Source organism: Heloderma suspectum, chromosome 6, assembly GCF_057233095.1.
Source record: "Heloderma suspectum isolate Gila_16-S chromosome 6, 16-S_ref, whole genome shotgun sequence".
In the NCBI taxonomy this organism is placed as follows: Eukaryota; Metazoa; Chordata; class Lepidosauria; order Squamata; family Helodermatidae; genus Heloderma; species Heloderma suspectum.
The window spans coordinates 55,051,865-55,070,660 of record NC_139463.1 but is presented as its reverse complement, the minus strand read 5'-3'; the positions used below and the strand labels follow the sequence as shown (position 1 = coordinate 55,070,660).

The following is an 18,796-nucleotide window of genomic DNA, read 5'->3' as shown; positions in this document are numbered from 1 at the left end:
GAAGCTGAAGCTCAAATATTTTGGCCACCTAATGCGAAGAGAAAAGTCACTGGAAAAGACCCTGATGCTGGGAAAGACTGAAGGCAAAAGGAGAAGGGGACAGCAGAGGATGAGATGGCTAGATAGCATCACCGATGCAATGAACATGAACTTGAGCACACCCCGGGAGAGAGCGCAGGACAGGAAGGCCTGGCGTGCTACGGTCCATGGGGTCACGAAGAGTCGGACACAACTGAACAACAATAACAAGAGAGAAGTGACCTGGCTATGAACTAGCCAGTCCTGATTTCTAACAAAATTAGAAGATTTCCTGTTACTTTTGAAATGCAGACTGCTTCCAATTAATGCCATACTTCCTTTTTTTTTTAATCAACAAGATGGGAAAACTCAGTGACCCAATATGCCATAATGGAATCCCAATTTTTCCCCCAACATGAAACTGAATGCAAACCTATCAGAAAGACCACATGCCCCCCTGTCCACCCCCACGACATTTACCTCTATCTACTTAATGCAAGGGTGGGTATCTTGTGCCCCTCCAGATGTTTTGGCATTCAACTCCCATCATCCCTCACCACTGGCTCTGCTGGCTAGGGCTGATGAGAATCATGGGCCACAACATCTGGAGGGCCACAAGTCGCCCGCCCTGACTTAATGTCTTTGGAGAAAAAAATGCTTCCATCCCGACCCAAGAAAGACCACCACTTGGTGGAATGTTTCTGAAACTTCACGGGATCCCACACGAACACAAAAGCCTGTTCTCCATTTGCCAAGCAGCTGGTAGCAGGACACTTAGGGGCTAAAATCTCAGCTCTGCTACAATATATCGATGGGCGGCCGGAGGCAAACTCTCTGTAAAACAGCCACAATACCATTAAGCTCTGCAGCATTCTTGAAAGGGACCCTGGTAGCTGAAGGTAACTGTGAAAAAGGCAAGGCTGCAACCCTGGCCACGCTGGGAACTGCAGCGAGAGGGGAGACGCTCCCTCGGGCCCCGCAGCAGGCGCACTCGCGGGCCTGGGGGAAGCAGAAGGGCTCCTCTCCCGCGCAAGCCCCGGCACCTTCGGGCGTGCAGGCGCTGCTGCTAGCCCTCCCCGCGAGCGAAGCAAACGCCGCCCCGCCAGGGCGCCGCTTGCCCAGCACCCTTCCCCCGGCAGGGTCCGGCCAGGGGCTTCAAGGAAGCCCACAAGCAAGAGGCGGAGGCGAGCGCCCTACTGCGGGTCCCGCACCTTCTGGGCTCTCGGAGGCTCGCTGCTCCTGCACATGGGGGCTCCACGTCGCGACCCTCCTGCCCTCGCCAATGGGCTTCGCCTCGGATTCGTGAGCGCCCGGCACGGGGCGAAGGGATGGCCGCGCCGCCCGCCCCGCCGGCCCGGCGTCCGCCCCGCCCCCGCCGCGAGGCGGGCCCTCCCGCTGCGCGGCCGAGGCCTCGCCGGGGGCGGGGGCCTCACCTGCGCGTCCCCGCGTCCTCGTCCCCGTCGCCCAGCATCGCCGGCGCCTCCGCGCGCGAAGCCGCGGGCGCCATGATCACGTCGCAGTCTCCGCCCGCCCCCGCCATCTTGCCTCCTCGCTGCTGCGATCAACGGCCGGCGAGCCGCGGGCGCGGGGGAAGGGGCGGCGCTCGCCGTCCGCATCCGGGGACCGAGCGGGCGGGCGGAGAGGCCGCTTCCGGCCGGCTGGCGACGAGGGCGCGGGCGGGTCCGCCAAGAGGGGCCCTCGCGCCGCGCCCTGGCGGGGCGGCGGCGGGAGCCGGCCTCCTGCTGGAGGAAGGCCGGGGCCGCCCGCGCCTCCTGGGAGCGCGCCCCGCTCCCCTCAGCCGGGCCGCACGTCGCGCGGTAGAAGCCCTTGGCACAAGCCACCCTTGTATCACCGGCGCTTCAGATAATCACACCAGATAGTTCCACACGTTTTCCCTTTAAAAGGCAGAACCAGAATAAAAGCCGTCAAACATCACATTTCTGGTGAATCGAGCCGGGCGAGAGCGCCAGGCATACCTGCTTCCCGATGCTGCTTTTCATTCCAAAATAATTCTTCCCTTCAGAGAGGGACCCGCTTCACACGATCACCGCGGCCCGGTGGGTGGTGGCACCCGGCGGTGCCAGGCTGGCTGCCGCGGCTTACGACGTGCGAACCGAGCGGAGGTGATCGCTGGGCTGCTCGGCAAGCCGCCCAGAACCCACGGGCTGCCCTGGGGTCGTGGGCGGCTTCTCAGCCACCCCAAGGCCGCACCCCCTCCGGGGTTGCACATGACGAGAAGTTACGGGGCGCCCCTGCTGAGCCCCCAATATTCAGAGTGGCGGCTGCTACTGTAACAAGAGGCCCTGTGGAGACATTCACCCAGGGCGGCTTCTTACGTGCGAACCGGGTCATAGCATCTGCTTGAGCTACCCAGGCCGGAGCAGTTGCAGTTATTTTAGCCATAGTCTAAGCATGCGGCACCTTTCTGCATCAAATTTCAGTCGGACGGGTGCTTTTTTAACGATTTTTCCCATTCTCTTCACCAACATTCTCACACCTGCCGAGTAGGATGTATTTTTTTGTAAACGTGCAGATTTCACCTAAAGGAAATAATGGAAGAAAATCTGCCACTGCCATAGTAAATTTGGAGTTTGGGTGGAATGTGTGTTGTTTTTCAAAGGATTTTCACCAAAAATCCATATTGCTGGAGTGGGAGTGTTCAACTTCAGTTAATGAATTTGGAAAATGATTTTGGACCTTCCAAAAAATTGGGAGGTCCAAAATCATTCAAAAAATTGGAGGCACTTCCCATTCAAAGCCAATTTTTTTTTAAAGCCACATTTTACTCTGAGGCGATAAACAAGGTTAGCCACATGTACAACTTACATCAGAATGTCAGAAGAAAAGCCTGGCTGCATCAGAGAAGGGTTAACTGAGCTCAGTGTTTTGTTTCCAGCACAGGCCCAGGCATAGCTGATGCCTCTGAGAAGCTCTGATGGTGATAAGCATCCTTTGTCCCCAGCATCTGGCACTTAATAACACGAGGTTTTATTTCAGGGGTGTATAGAAGGGAGAGCTGAATCTACTGGTAGATCTCTGGATAATTTCCAGTAGATTCTCAAGGATTTCTGACTCCCAGTTGTTTAACTATAGCACCAACAATCGCCCTGCATTCTACTGCTGGAATGAAGAAAGCTCAGGGTAAACAAATAAGGAGTTTGGGGTGAAAGGACTGTGGCTTGCATTCAGTTCTGGTACTCAAAACAAATTCCTGGGATCCAAATTCTTTCATTCTAAGTGTATGTCTTTTGCATCAAGCTCCAGTTGATGGATCTCAGGATCCTAGTAAAAAACAAAGTAGATCCTGTGAGCCTGGAGACTGCAGACCCCCCGGTCTAGAATTAACAGAGATGGCTTTAACGTGGAATCACGTGAGATGGTTAGCTCAGGAGGTGAATTTAAGGTGGCATTAAGGGTGCCAAAATGGAAGATAGATGGATCAGACTTATTGGGCACAATCATCCAAATGAACAGGAGCTGCACAAAAAACTTCCTGGTGGATTGAGCCCCATGTTAAGTTGTGGGTTTTTTTTTTTAAGCTGCTTGTTTTTACAAATTTTCAGCAAAATTTAACAATTGAGAATGTAATAAATATTATAGCAAAAGAATAAAGTCAAGAAAGGTAAATAAAAAATCCAGCAAAACCATGTCAAGGATGGTTGGGGAAGGCACCTTATACTTTATACGCATAGATGCAAGATTAAAACAGAAATATCAATAGACAAAAACAGTTTTGTATTTTATAGGCTGAGAAGTATTCCGAAACGAGTGTTTCGCAAAGTAAAGAAAGGAAGCCCTGCTATGTGACCTGTTTCTAAAAGTGTTCTTATGTGGAGTACCAGATGACTCCTGGGCAAGAGTGGAGCAAAGCACCATTGCAAATGGAACCCTAGATGGAGCTGTGGGCTGTGGGTCCTCCTCTTTCCGACTCTCCTCCCGGGCACGCTGTCTTGTCGACCCATAGTTCCTCTCCTGACTGAAGCCCAAGGCCAGCTGAAAGCAAAGAAACAAGGAGACAAGTGTCTTTGGAAGGTAAGGTCCCATCACGGCCTATGCGGGTCTTGAGATCGCCGTGCTTTCTCAGGTCGATCTCTCTGTTTCACAGTTTCAGAACAGCAGCAGGGTTAGTTTGGGTTTGCATGCTCACATTATACCGAAGGTTCTTTTCATACATTACATAACAGCAGACATGGGTTTGCCGCTGAGCGTACATTCGGCAGAACAGCAGCCAATCTTGGGTGTTCAATTCGTGCACCTGTACGATGCACAAGAAATGTCTTGTGGTGCCTTAGAGATTAATGGATGTATTGGGGCATAAGCGTTTGTGAATTTGTGCCACGTCGTCAGATGCATCAGTTGACAGATGTAGAGAGAGACACACAGGTACAGCGCAAGCGCACCCACACACCATAAATAGTGGGGCAAAGGTAATGTGAAATGTAACTGGCAGCACTTAAGTGTGACATTTTTATGAAGAGTCAAAATGTATACAAGATTAAGACAGTGAACTGCTCACAACAGCAGTAATTGGTAATAATACAGTCTTATTTGTTGCGCTGTGCTTGTTGTGGGCAAGAAACCCCTGGTCCTGATTAAACCAGAGTTGAAGACAATGCTCATAAATTCCAGGATTTGAATGATACATGCAGCTCCAAATGTCTGTGTGTGTAATGCAGGGCAAGTTACGATCACACATTACAGGGGACATGGGAGTGCTGCCAAAACTGCCCCCCCTCTGTTGAGTTTTCCACCTTTCCCCCTGTAACGTGTAGGAACACTTATCATGTGCGTTTTGGCATCCACTTTTCACAGCCTTGAGTAGCAGGGGCAGAGAAACGCACAATGTGATGGCATCATGACACAGGATGTATGCTCCTACACATTTTTGGGAAAAACATGGCAGAGTGTTGCCATATTAGGTGGCCGCTCCATGTCACCCATAACATGCAGCTCCACCTCAAAGGCAGCCCAAAGTCTTCCTTTGTTCTTAGCCTTGTTATTCCCTTATAGACATACAAGCTGACTATTCTGGAAACATGTTTGCATAGAGGTTGCATAACAATACCATGGAAAAGGAGCCCCTTTTGTGTGTCTGGCTGTATACATGTTACAGCACGATCCTATGCATGTTTAGACAGAAAATAAGTCCTATAACTCCCAGCATTCCCCAGCTAGCATGGCTGGCTGGAGGGATGCTGGGAGTTGTAGGACTTTTTTTCTGTCTAAGCACACATAGGATTGCACCCTTAGAGAATTACACTGGACACACACACACAACTGATTTTGGACAAAACTAAGAAACACAAGGAGTAGGAAGTACACACCAGTTGTGATTCTGGTTCCCCCATGACAAATCATCTCTTAATTACATAACAAGTTTGATATCTGCTAAAGTCTCAGATTACAATGAGACATGCCAGAGCAAAACAGCAAAGGAAGAACTCCCTTTGAAAATATAAAACCTCACAGCCTCAAGGCGTATCTAACTGTATCATTTATTGGAACTCGCACATTTCTTGTAATGCAGAGTACAGGAATAAAATGTAGGAATCAAATTAGCAAAGCTGGAGATAGGTGCTAGACCACATGCTAAGTACAAAGAACGGAAAAGGCTGCTGGACCCTTAAGTGTTTCCGTCTCCCAGACCAGGATTGGGCAGATTTCGGGCTTGTGGGATCTCTTTTGTTTTTTTGTTTTTTACTAGAACCCTGCAGTCCAGTAATCAGAATCAGGTGCTAAAATAGTGGGGGGAGGGCAGGGCAGTCAATTACTACTGCACCCCCTGAGCCATCTTGCTGTACATTTAAATTGAGTTACTAGTAGAATCTAGTAGAATCAGGGATTCTAATGCAAAGAATCAAAGGGGCCAGTCCAGCTGCAGAAAGGTCAAGGGCAACCAATTAATGCTTATATTTTACAGGTGAAGAGCACTGAGGCTAAGAGATAACTGGTTAGCACAAGTGCAGCCCTGGCAACCATTCAGTCTTACTTGCTGCTGTTAATTATTGGGACTCAGAAACGCTTTCCAATCTGCTACAAATCACCCAGAGATCTACCAGTAGCCCCTGATCTACCTTATGCCTGTTCCTGCCCCAGATAGCTGCCCAATGCAGAGCCCAAGCTCTCCTGCCCGTGTCCTCTCCTCCAACTTACTGGCACGCCCCTGAGCTTCAGGCAGTCCGGTTACTGTCCCTGAAAAGCCAAAAGATGGCCTTAGGGTCACAGCTTTGCATACCTTTGTGTCTTCATGCACACATATGTTTTCACTGCTCGCCTTCCATTCATAGCTTCCTGCCTTCCTCCTCTTTGTCCAACTTGCCAGAAGATGGGGAAGAGTTGCAAAGTGGTAGTGTGTGGACAAGCATCAGTTGGGAAGACTTCTATCCTGGAGCAGCTTCTCTATGGGAATCATGTGGTTGGTGAGTGTTGACCTCAGCAGTGCAAATCTCACTTCTCTGCTCAACAGCGAAGCCCTTCAGCTCTAAACTGTTCTTTCTTGGGCTAATTTACTGCAGAGAACCATTGTGAGGATAAACCCAGTCTGTTGCCTACCCGAGCATCCCCTGTCACCCCACTGCTATTGCCTGCCCTGTTGTGGTTCAAAGTGGCCAGGGAGAAATTATCGTAGCCTCGCTCCCACATATCTCAGGGAGTGCCTCTTCTTTTCTTGGCCCTTGTGTGTCATGTGCAGGTTTTCCAAAGGCAAGTAGTATCACATCTGGGGGGTGCTGATCATTAGTCTTGGCCTCCAAGCCCCACCTGTGGGAGGAATTCCCCCAGAGCGCATCGCTGCTGTTATCTCTGGTGTGAAATTGGATATAACAGCAGGGATTCCCCCAGCACACTGATCTGAAATCTCAGTTGCAGAAAGGTGGGGACCCGGGCTCCTCCCAGGGAGCTGGTGAAGTCTCTTTCTGTGTGCTGGGAGAAGGCAGGGAACTCTGAGAAAAAAAGACAAAACCCTTGGGGGGGTGGGCTGATGACATCAGTGGGTGTGGCCGGGCACCTGGTGTGATGTTGGTGGGTGAGCCCATATGCCCTGATGCCATCTGGCTTGTGGTGGGCCGGGGGCGGGGGGATCTCGTCCCCTACCTCAAAGCAGTTCTGCATTCCTGTCATGGAAAGTTCAAAGTGCTTCATGTAATCCTTATTGTAATCCTTATAACAGCCCTGTAAGGTTGGTCAGTATTATTACCTCCGTATTGTGGAAGGGGCAAGATGGCAGAGGTCAAGCCTAAGGCCATTTAGTGAGTTGGTGGCAGAGGCGAGACTCAAACTGGGGACTTGCTGAGTCATAGATTCATCTCTTAGCTTCTGCGCTACACCAGAGGAAAAAAAGGCAGAAGGTCTGGTTCTCATTTTTAGAGTCCTAAGCCCCACACCAACATAGTATAGGGAGCAGCTGTGCCCATAGAAGCCCACAGGCCCCTTGAAATCAGCTCTTCCCCAGAACCCCAAACCAAATGAGGCCTAGGAGAAGGGCTTGTGCCCCAGCGTGCCAGAGCAACTGTCCTAGTGAAGCCTGACCCTGCTGAGTTTTAGGGCTACTTTATACTTCACAATATTGTGTGAATGCAAAAAGTTAGTTTTTCTTTTCTTTTTCAGGCATGGTTATTCTTCAGGGAGGCAGGATTAGCTTCGATTCCCTTTCAGTGGGAAACTGAGCCTTGCATTTAACGCCTCCTCTGCAAAGCAAACTGCTCTTTTTATTTGAGATTCTACATTGATTAAGTTAATGGAGTGTTAACAAAGGTTATGGGTATTATGTCTTTGTGTCAATATATTACTGAAGTGTAGACTCTTTCAAGATTTTAAGCTGCTTTGTATTTAAGGAAGAAATACAAATGCATATACTTAATCATTTATAGCCAAAGAGCCTATGCAGGTAGAGAGAAATAATATTGTTCTAAATGCCCTTTAGAGCAACTCATCCTTACCTCAAGGGGCCCTAAGTGAGGTGTCTGAATTTATGCATCTATTTTTCATCTGTAGCCGGCAAACAATATGCCACACAGAAGTGCATGTAACAGAACCCTGACATTTTGTTTTTACTGAAAGACTTGGAAGGCTGCAGATCTGAGCAATAGGGTAACAGGTAGGGGCGCCTACTGGAAACGCCTGAATTCCCTTCTGCTCAGAGTTGTCCAGCCCAGTTGCTCATCCCTCCAGGCAGTTCCAGATGTGTGTTTACAAAAATATCTGGAGTGCTGTGTGGGGAAAGTAGCGGGGGGGGTGCAATTTTGAGCAGAAGAATAATTGGCAGGGAAAGAGTTAAGTATAAACCTGTCACCATTCTGCTCAAAATCCAAAGGATGGATCCAGATTCAGTCATATCTAGAGCAGATCCATTGAAAACAATGGGGTTAAGTTAGTCATGACTAGCAAGTCCCATTGATTTCATTGGGCCTGCTGTAGATATGACTAAACCTGGATCCAACCCACAGTCCCCTGAGGCAGGGTGGAAAACACCCGTTGGGGCTTAATTACATGCATTTGTGTGCTGTGCGTGTCGTTTGCCCCTCAGTAATATTTGATGGTTAGCTATGTTTTTGCTCTGGCTAAAAGCTGTCGAATGAGGGTTTTATACAACAGCCCAAAGGCTTGTTGAAAAAGTATGTTTGGAGCAGAAAATGCCTCCTCAAAGGAAAGCAAAAAGGGTGGGGGGGGACCAGACTCGCCCACACCTTGACATCAATGTGCTTCTGCCCTCAGAATGCCCTCAGTAGCCATTTTTACCAGAGAACACTGAGGAAGAGCGCCTTTCGGCGGGTGAGGTTAGCAAAAGATACTCCGGATACTGTGTGGAGAGAGAGAGGGAATCCTTCTAACCAAAGACAATGGTGCCTGTGCCGTACGCTGTTGCCCTCTATCCTGTTGGTTCTCTGCAGGTTCGGAGATGATGGAAACCCAGGAGGATATTTATGTGGGCTCCATCGAGACTGACCGGGGGGTGCGGGAGCAGGTGCGTTTCTACGACACCCGAGGCTTGAGGGATGGGCTGGAGCTGCCCAAGCACTGCTTCTCCTGCACTGACGGATACGTGCTGGTTTACAGTATTGACAGCAAGGAGTCCTTCAAGAGGGTGGAGATACTCAAGAAGGAGATAGACAAGAGCAAGGATAAGAAGGAGGTAGGTGAGCCACCTGGTTCTTCTTCGGCTTCCTTTCCTCAAGTGCTTTCCAGACTAGTTTGCCCATAGAGCGTCACATGCAGAGGGTTCCAGGATGCATTCTTAGGCACATTTGGGGGACGGGCTAGTGCCCCGAGGGGAACGGTTAGGTCGGGGCTTGCATAACAAGGTGGCCTTTTTGGGCAGCTGCCGGGGGCTGAATCTGAGGGCCACAAGCTACCACTGTGTGTGAGAAAAACAAGAAACACCACATACGTACATACAACATACTGTACATATGTATATATAGAAGCCTGCATTAAACCCTCTTGTGCGTGCGGATAACAAGCAGAGCCCATATTGACAGCTTCCAAGCAATAGCCAGAAGGGCTAGACACACCAGTTCTTTTTCTCCCCTAATGACAAGATGGTCTTTGCCTCCTTCTTGTTAGTTCAGCTTCTGCATGGCCACACTTGCCATCGAACTTCATAAGTGAGCACCAGGCCTGCAGAGGAATTCACTGGGAACAATCTGCCCTTTATTTTGGCCTCTGTCTACTGATGCGCCATTTAAATGTTTCAGTTCAAAATAACACTGTTCATTTATTTATTTTGAAGATTTATGCCCAACCTTTCAGCTGAATTATTCTAAAGGGGGCTTATAAGTAGCAGGCTGTAATATGCCCCCCACACACACACAAAGGGCCTGTTCTGACAAAACATGACAGCCCACGGGTTAGCCACTGGGTTGTTGAACCCCTAAGCACCCCGCCGGTCTGGGTTCGGACAACACGCTGAACAACCTAGGATGGAGTTGCTCGTGTGCTGCTGAGCAAAAGCGGAAGTGGTGGGGTGTTCAGCAGGCAGCACGTCCGCACCCTCCGACTTGTGCATGCCAGCCCACGGGTTGTTCGACTGTCATGTTGTGCGGACGGGGTCATGCACACAAGCCAGCAGCCCTCTGCACGGGACCAGAGCTTGCTTGCCTTCCGTTCTGCAGTCCCAGGGCAACTGGCCGTTGGAACGGAGCGTCCTTCTGGCAGGGAGAGGGGAGTCGAACTCCCTGCCGCTGCGCCTTCCCTGGCCGGTGGATGGGGCCACGCTGCTCTTCGCTGGGGCTGTGCTCTTAGAATCATAGAATAGTAGTAGTAGTGTTGGAAGGGGCCTACAAGGCCATCGAGTCCAACCCCCTGCTCAGTGCAGGAATCCAAGTCAGAGCATCCCTGACAGATGGCTGTCCAGCCTCGTCTTGAACGCCTCCAGTGTGGGAGAGCCCACCACTTCCCCAGGCAATTGGTTCCATTGTCGTATTGCTCTAAAAGTCAGGAGGTTTTTCCTGATGTTCAGCCGGAATCTGGCTTCCTGTCACTTGAGCCCATTATTCCGTGTCCTGCACTCTGGGATGATCGAGAAGAGATCCTGGCCTTCCTCTCTGTGGCAGCCTTTCAAGTACTTGAAGAGCGCTATCATATCTCCCCTCAGTCTTCTCGAGGCTAAACAGGCCCAGTTCTTTCAGTCTCTCTTCATAGGGCTGTGTTTCCAGTCCCCTGATCATCTCTGTTGCCCCCCTCTGAACCCTCTCCAGCTTGTCTGCATTCTTCTTAAAGTGCGGTGCCCAGAACTGGACACAGGACTCCAGATGAGGCCTAACCAGTGCTGAGTAGAGGGGAACTAGTACTTCCCGGGATTTGGAAGCTATGCTTCTATTAATGCAGCCCAAAATAGCATTTGCTTTTTTTGCAGCCACATCACATGGTTGGCTCATATTCAGTTTGTGATTGACAACAATTCCAAGATCCTTCTCACTTGTAGTGTTGTTGAGCCCCGTATCCCCCATGTCTTCCTAGAAGGCAGCTGCCCAGTCTGACCCTTGGCCTCCTGGCCCATGACAGAAGCTGGAGTGTGCTTCCCTTCAGCTCCTCCATTCTGTGATATGCTGCTCAGTCCCATGTATGTTCTCCTGGTTGTAAATCTCACTGAGTTCAATGGGGCTTACTCCCAAGTAAGTGCCAACATGTTTACAGCCTCGCAACATTCTTCTGATGCTTCGCTAACTGAAGTGTTCACACAGACAGTCTCATGCGTTGAAGGCGCTCATGAGGGGGTTGCCCTGGCTTTGCCCACTCCTGGTGGGCTGCGGGTTCCTCAGCCACAGGCTCCTCGCGCCCCCTCACGCAGAAGAGCCCTCTCCTCTGTATGTGCGTAGGTCCACCCTACACCCACCGAACACAAGGGCATCACTGGCCGTGAGGGACTAGCCGGTGTGCCCCAAGCTTTCCCTGTGCTGTAAATAAGCGAATCATGCCGCGCCATCTTGCTGCTCCTTGAATTGTTTTTGCTGTAGTTGTTTCAATTTGGGGCGTTTAATACTGTGTTTTTAATATTGTATTTAAATGTATTTTACTATCTACTGTGAACCACTGAGGGATTTTATTATGTCACAAATAAATAAATAACCCTGCATCCCCCTCACGCATGCTTTCCATATGTGAACTTGCTTTGATAGTGGGCACAAGGAGGTGCACTTAAATCTGCTGGCATCAAAGGGACCAAAACATATAGCAGTTTATATTTATCATTATGGGCTGTTATGGGGGCACTTGGCTGTCCTAAAGAAAGTTTAAAAAACCTATTTAGTGTTCTTGTTGCTTATTCGCTCAGTCGCTTCCAACTCTTCGTGACTTCATGGACCAGCCCACACCAGAGCTTCCTGTCGGCCGTCGCCACCCCCAGCTCCCCCAAGGTCGAGTCCGTCACCTCCAGAATGTCATCCACCCACCTTGCCCTTGGTCGGCCCCTCTTCCTCTTGCCTTCCACTTCCCCTAGCATCAGCATCTTCTCCAGGGTGTCCTGTCTTCTCATGATGTGGCCAAAGTACTTCAGTTTTGCCTCTAATATCATCCCCTCAAGTGAGCAGTCTGGCTTTATTTCCTGGAGTATGGACTGGTTTGATCTTCTTGTGGTCCAAGGCACTCTCAGAATTTTCCTCCAGCACCACAGTTCAAACGCATCTATCTTCCTTTGCTCAGCCTTCCTTATGGTCCAGTTCTCGCAGCCATAGGTTACTACGGGGAATACCATTGCTTTAACTATGCGGACCTTTGTTGTCAGTGTGATGTCTCTGCTCTTCACTATTTTATCAAGATTTGTCATTGCTGTCCTCCCAAGAAGGAAACGTCTTCTGATTTCCTGGCTGCAGTCAGCGTCTGCAGTAATCTTTGCGCCTAGAAAGACAAAGTCTGTCACTGCCTCCACGTTTTCTCCCACTGTTTGCCAGTTATCAATCAAGCTGGTTGCCATAATCTTGGTTTTTTTGAGGTTTAACTGCAACCCAGCTTTTGCACTTTCTTCTTTCACCTTCGTCATGAGGTTCCTCAGCTCCTCCTTGCTTTCAGCCATCAAAGTGGTATCATCTGCATATCGGAGATTGTTAATGTTTCTTCCAGCGATTTTAACTCCAGCCTTGGCTTCATCAAGCCCAGCATGTCACATGATGTGTTCTGCGTGCAGGTTGAATAGGTAGGGTGAGAGTATACAGCCCTGCCGTACTCCTTTCCCAATCTTAAACCAGTCCGTTGTTCCGTGGTCTGTTCTTACCGTTGCTACTTGGTCGTTATACAGATTCCTCAGGAGGCAGACAAGATGACTTGGTATCCCCATCCCACCAAGAACTTGCCACAATTTGTTCTGATCCACACAGTCAAAGGCTTTAGAATAGTCAATAAAACAGAAATAGATGTTTTTCTGAAACTCCCTGGCTTTCTCCATTGTCCAGCGGATATTGGCAATTTGGTCTCTAGTTCCTCTGCCTTTTCTAAACCCAGCTTGTACATCTGGCAATTCTCGTTCCATGAATTGCTGGAGTCTACCTTGCAAGATCTTGAGCATTACCTTAATGGCATGTGAAATAAGTGCCATTGTTCGATAGTTTGAACATACTTTGGTGCTTCCCTGTTTTGGTATGGGGATATAGGTTGATTTTTTCCAATCTGTTGGCCATTCTTGTGTTTTCCAAATTTGCTGGCATATGGCATGCATCACCTTGACAGCATCATCTTGCAAGATTTTAAACAGTTCAGCTGGGATACCATCATCTCCTGCTGCCTTGTTATTAGCAATGCTTCTTAAGGCCCATTCAACCTCACTCTTCAGGATGTCTGGCTCTAGCTCACTGACCACACCATCAAATCTATCCCCGATATTATTATCCTTCCTATGCAGATCTTCTGTATATTCTTGCCACCTTTTCTTGCTCTCTTCTGCTTCTGTTGGGTCCTTGCCATCTTTGTTTTTGATCATACCCATTTTTGCCTTGAATTTACCTCTGATGTTCCTAATTTTCTGGAAGAGGTCTCTTGTCCTTCCTATTCTGTTATCTTCTTCCGTTTCCGCGCATTGCTTGTTTAAAAATAATTCCTTATCTCTTCTGGCTAACCTCTGGAATTTTGCATTTAATTGGGCATATCTCCCCCTATCACGGCTGCCTTTTGCTTTCCTTCTTTCTTGGGCTGCTTCCAGTGTCTCAGCAGATAGCCATCTTGCCTTCTTGGTTTTCTTTTTCTTTGGGACGTTTTTTGTTGCCGCCTCCTGAACAATGTTGCGAACTTCTGTCCATAGCTCTTCCGGGACCCTATCTACTAAATCTAGTCTCTTAAATCTATTCTTCACCTCCACTGCATATTCATTAGGAATATTCGTGAGCTCATATCTAACTGATCTGTGGGTCTTCCCTATTCTCTTTAGTCTGATTCTCAATTGTGCTTTGTGAAGTTCGTGATCTGAACTACCATCAGCTCCAGGTCTTGTGTTTACCAACTGCATAGATGTCTGCCACCTTTGGCTACAAAGGATGTAGTCAATCTGATTTCGGTGTCGACCGTCTGGTGAAGTCCATGTATAAAGTCTTCTCTTAGGTTGTTGGAAGAGAGTGTTTGTTATGCACAGTGAGTTGTCTTGGCAAAATTCTATCAGCCTATGTCCTGCTTCATTTTGTTCTCCCAGACCATGCTTGCCTGTAATTCCAGGTGTCGTTTGACTACCCACCTTAGCATTCCAGTCTCCTGTAATGAAAATAACATCTTTGTTTGGCATACTATCTAGTAGGTGCTGCAGATCCTTATAGAACTGATCTACTTCTGCTTCTTCAGCATCTGTGGTTGGGCGTATATTTGGATCACTGTGATGTTAAATGGCTTACCCTGAATTCGAATTGAGATAATTCTGTCATTTTTTGGATTGTATCGAAGCACTGCTTTAGCCACTTTATTATTAATTATGAAGGCTACTCCATTTCTTCTGTGGTCCTCTTGTCCACAGTAGTAGATCTGGTGGTCATTTGATGTGAAGTGGCCCATTCCGGTCCATTTCAGTTCACTGACACCCAAAATGTCTATATTTAAGTCTATATTTAGTGTAGCATATACGTATATTGTTTCTTTAAACCAGGCTTCCCCAGCCAGGTGCCTTCCAGATGTGTTGGACTTCAACTCCCATCAGCCCCAGATAACATGGCCAATGGTTAGGAATGCTGGGAGTTGTAGTCCACAATCTGGAGGGCACCAGGTTGGGGAAGGCTGCTTTATACCCGGCTCTACTGTAGAGCAGCGTTACTGTTGCTGTCCATGAATCCTTCATTCTTTTGTGAGAAGGGCCACTGAGGGGAAGGTGTGGCTCCATGGCCCAAGAGCCCACGAAGGCCTGGCACTTCCCTGCCGCCCATGGAGCTGGACGAGGCCTGGCACTTCCCTGCTGCCAGGCATCGCAGGGGAAGGTGGATATTGCTGAACTCACACCACTGCATGTTCGCGTTCCTGCTCCGCGGCCCCAGAGGTCCTGGCGGCTCCAGCGGGAAGGCTTCTGATGCTCGCTTTCCTCCCGTGACAGTTTTCTTCTGATAAGAAGAAAGGCAGGAAAAGTGGTGGCAGCGCAGTAAACGCCTCGTCTGGAAGTCGCGCCCTCGACGCGGCCCTGGGAGCCCTCCCCTCCAGCTACGGAGACTCAAGACCGCTATGAATGCCGGCGTTCCTGCCTCTCGGTGTAGAAGCACAGCTGGTTCTGAGCCCTGGCTTATCCCTGCTGTGCCCAACCGTGCTCTCTCCCATTGGCTTGTGGCACAGGTGGGCAGCCTGCAGGTCGCACGAAGCCTTTCGCCATTCTTCGTGCAGCCTGCTGAGCCCCAGGGAGTCCTGCCTAATTTTCCCCGCTGCCCAGCTGATCAGCAGGAAAAAGTGGCTGTTCCCACACTGCTATTAGCAATCTCCATCGGGATTGCTTTAACTTCCCTCCTCCCAACGATCCTGACCCAGCCAAGACCACAGTCCCTGTAGTGTGTGCGTGTGGCTGTGTGTGAGGGGGGAGAAGGATATCGGGGTGTGTGGCTATGTCTGGGGGGACGAGTGTGCGCATGCGTGTGAAAAGTGTATGCGAGGAGGGAGGGGAGGGGAGGGGTGGGGTGGGGTGGGGTGGGGTGGGGTGTGCTCCCCGCCCACATGTGCTCCCCGCCCACATGTGCTCCCCGAAGGATTCCCGAGGCACCGGTGTGGCCCTGTGCCTGAAAAAGGTTGCCCACCTCTGCCGTGTTCCAGCGGGGCAGCGCCTCAGGTGGCCAGTGCAGTGGGGCAGGAAGGCGTGAAGTGTTGGAACGAAAGCGCCGTCTGCCACGCGGCCTGACCCGTGCCCCCATAGCCTGCCCATAGCCTGCCGCCCTCGGGTGTGCGGAGGACACCGGCCCAATGCCAGTGCTGAAGAAAGACCCCACTGTCAGGTGGGTTGGCTGCGGTAGTGGAAAGGGCACCCGCCTCAGGCAGCGGGGGTCCCGGCCAGCCTGGTTCCACCACGGGCGACGCGTGCATTCGCCATGTGCGCTAACTGGCGTGTTTGTTTTCTCTGAATCCCAACAGGTCACCATCGTGGTTTTAGGCAACAAGTGTGACTTGCAGGAGCAGCGGCGTGTGGATCAGGATGTGGCGCAGCGCTGGGCCAAGGCAGAGAAAGTGAAGCTGTGGGAAACCTCGGTGGCCGACCGCCGGACCCTCATCGAGCCCTTGGTTTACCTAGCCAGCAAGATGACGCAGCCTCAGAGCAAGTCCGCCTTCCCACTCAGCCGCAAGAACAAAAGCAGCGGCTCCGTGGATGGGTGAGCCCGCCAGCACCATGCCCGCCGTCTCCCCCAAAGAGCCTGCCTGCGGGGCGGGCCTGGCTGCGGAGCAGAAACTCTTGCAGGAGATTGCAGATGAGGCACTGCCCTTTCCCTTTGTCCGGTCTCTCTCCGTGTCACTTTTTTTCGAAGAAGGAAGTTCCCAGTCTAGAGCAGTGGAAAGTCATTCTCAGCATTTCACTTTAAAACAAACCAGAAAACTGTCTGAAGCAGACATTACATGCATGAGTACCAGCAGATGCATTTTGTGATAAAAATGAGCCCCCCATTATATCAGTGGTTGAGTTTTTCACCTTTTGGGGGCCACCTTTAATTCTAATGTTCAAGGAGCACGCATTTTGAGTTTGGAAGCCTGTGTCGGGGAGACCAGGTTTTGCCCTTGATTGGGATCAGCACGGCGGAGAGGGGAATCTTCCCTGAATGACCCGTTTTGATGGTGGTCCTGCTTTAATTGCCTTCCCTCCCTCCTGCTGCGGGAGAGGGAAGGATGCTCTGGAGTGTAGCTGCAGCACCGTGGGGAAAGAGGGCAATGGAGCACGACACTCAACATGTGGGCAGCACACCGGCCAAGCCAGTCCTTGACAGTCCCCTAGAGATGAACACCTGGACACCCTAGCCCACGTTCCAAGGTTCTGAGCTAGCAGGAACCATTTGTGGAGTGGTGTTAACTCCAATGAGTTGTCAATGGGAGAGAAACAAATAGTGAAAATTAAGAGACGAAGTATAGGGAGAAGTGTTATCCCAGGAATGGGGATTACAGTGCAGGGCAGATCGAGGTAAATGATCATAGGTTGGATCCATACCTAGTCACGTATGACTGCAGGGGTGTCTGCATTAATGGAAAATCCAGCAGCCCTGCCAGAGCATTTTGCTTGGGTTCCTGTGCTGCCATCAAGATGGGCTCCTTTAGACAGCAAACCTGACCTGGAACTGGACGCGCCCTTGAGCAGCAGCCTTGCTGGGCCTTTCTGTATTTTCAAGGGAACACCGCCATCTAGTGGCAGAATTATGGCGGCACGCCATCAGTATGCGGAAATGGCGGGGGCATTAATATTCCAGCTTACCTCCAATCTTTTTTAAGGCAGGATATCCAGGAAAAACTGCGGGAGATGTCCTGGAGTTTGACGACACCATGTAAAGGACCCACAAACTTCTGTGAGTGGCCAATCACGAGCGCACGATAAATGCCTCATGTAGAAATGGCCTACGTCTAGAGCCAACCCTATATGTTTAAAATTATCCCTCTTCATTGGAGGGGTTTGATATATACTGTCCTATGAATGGCTTTTCCAAACACTGTGATCGTTTTTCTCATCTGGATAATACTTTTATTTATTTATTTAATTTCTATAGTGCCCAATAGCCGAAGCTCTCTGTTAACTACATGTTAACAAACTGTGCTAAGCAACGTCTTGATCGAATGAATTCAGCCTAAGGGTGTCTCTGCACGAGCGATTTATTGCACACTCCTGATTGACCACTGACAGAAGTTTGCAGATCCTTTAAATGACGATGCCAACCTCCAGGATGTCTCCCGCACTTTTTCCCATTTATCCTGCTTTCAAAAATATTGGAGATAAGTTGGAATATTTTTAAAAAGCACGGTATCGGCAGTGTGAAATGTGGCCGGCATAGCGGTATGAACTTGCTGAGGAAGGACTTTCCTTGACTCAAACCACGTGTCTGCCACGTAAATGCTTGAGCATATTTCTCGATCGGAGGACAAAGAGGGTAAAATGCCTCCCTGCAATGAAGGGAGACAGATCTGATCCCCCACCCCACCAAGCTCAGACTCAACATCCTCTTTTGATTCAGAGCACCCCATTAAGGACAATGAGGCTTGCTCCCAAGGAGGTGTGCCTAGGGTTGCAGACTTACAGCACAATCTTATGTCTACTCAGAAGTAAGTTGTAGCTTTCCTGGGGACTGTGAGGAAACAGTGCAGCACAAGTTAAGTGACAAAAACTAGACTCCCTACCCCCACTCCTTTGCACACATGCCAAGGAGGGAGGGAGACGCTCCCTCGCTTCAAACCTCGTGTCTGCCGTGTAAAGAAGCCCACCCTAATTCCACAAAGAAAATGAAAGCAGAAAGCCCTGGTAAAGATGTGCGGGTTTTGCGAATGTGGAGACATCCTAGGCTGCAATGTGCTTACCTGGGAGTAAACTTTACTGAGCACTGTGGGACTGACTTCCAAGTAAACATCCACAGGCTTGTACTTAGTAGTATATAAAACCTTATTGCTAGTAACATTAACCATTTAAGTGCTGATTAAAAATGGATTTTAAACATTGTTCTGCACTCTTCATTTCGTATCAAGGCTGTATTGAGTTCAGGGCAGAGCACAGCTAGGAGGTTGATCTCTATAAACACATGAAACTGTATTTTAATTTCCCTAACATCATTGTGGAAATAATTATTCTCTTGGGATTTTTTCCTCTCTGCTTTTCTTTTCAAATTGAGCACTTGAGGAGGAGGGCTGGGGAGGGAGTTTAAACTGAAAGGAGAACAGG

General features: G+C 49.7%; 2 protein-coding genes across 4 annotated transcripts in view; one reads left to right on the top strand and one right to left on the bottom strand.

Moving 5' to 3' along the window:
* The window catches only part of DNAJC7 (DnaJ heat shock protein family (Hsp40) member C7), a 51,274-nt gene extending 49,693 nt beyond the window's left edge, over nucleotides 1-1,581 (bottom strand). For both annotated transcript variants that reach the window (XR_014783795.1, XM_084804401.1), the window contains exon 1: nucleotides 1,452-1,581. Coding sequence is in view for 1 of the 2 variants with exons in the window: in XM_084804401.1 (XP_084660527.1) it covers nucleotides 1,452-1,558 (107 nt within the window). In the remaining variant the exon portion in view is untranslated. The remainder of the gene's footprint in view (nucleotides 1-1,451) is intronic.
* Nucleotides 1,582-3,996: 2,415 nt separating this feature from the next.
* NKIRAS2 (NFKB inhibitor interacting Ras like 2) lies at nucleotides 3,997-18,575 on the top strand. 2 transcript variants are annotated; one of them, XR_014783794.1, is made up of 5 exons: nucleotides 3,997-4,050; nucleotides 6,306-6,437; nucleotides 8,907-9,148; nucleotides 15,011-15,243; nucleotides 16,027-16,113. XR_014783794.1 is itself a non-coding variant. In XM_084804398.1 (4 exons), the coding sequence occupies exons 2-4, from the start codon at nucleotides 6,344-6,346 to the stop codon at nucleotides 16,264-16,266; spliced, it is 576 nt and encodes a 191-aa protein (XP_084660524.1). In that variant the 5' UTR covers nucleotides 3,997-4,050; nucleotides 6,306-6,343; the 3' UTR covers nucleotides 16,267-18,575. The 2 variants fall into 2 exon arrangements, 1 of the variants encoding a protein (XP_084660524.1); XM_084804398.1 differs by lacking the exon at nucleotides 15,011-15,243 and having other exon boundaries at nucleotides 16,027-18,575.
* Nucleotides 18,576-18,796: the final 221 nt, after the last annotated feature.

Bases quoted from the DNA above. Each gene is read 5' to 3' on its own strand.
- NKIRAS2 (XM_084804398.1), top strand. From the start codon at position 6,344: ATGGGGAAGAGTTGCAAAGTGGTAGTGTGTGGACAAGCATCAGTTGGG. The intron at 6,438-8,906 runs GTGAGTGTTGAC...GGTTCTCTGCAG, and splicing joins CTATGGGAATCATGTGGTTG to GTTCGGAGATGATGGAAACC. The intron at 9,149-16,026 runs GTAGGTGAGCCA...GAATCCCAACAG, and splicing joins AGAGCAAGGATAAGAAGGAG to GTCACCATCGTGGTTTTAGG.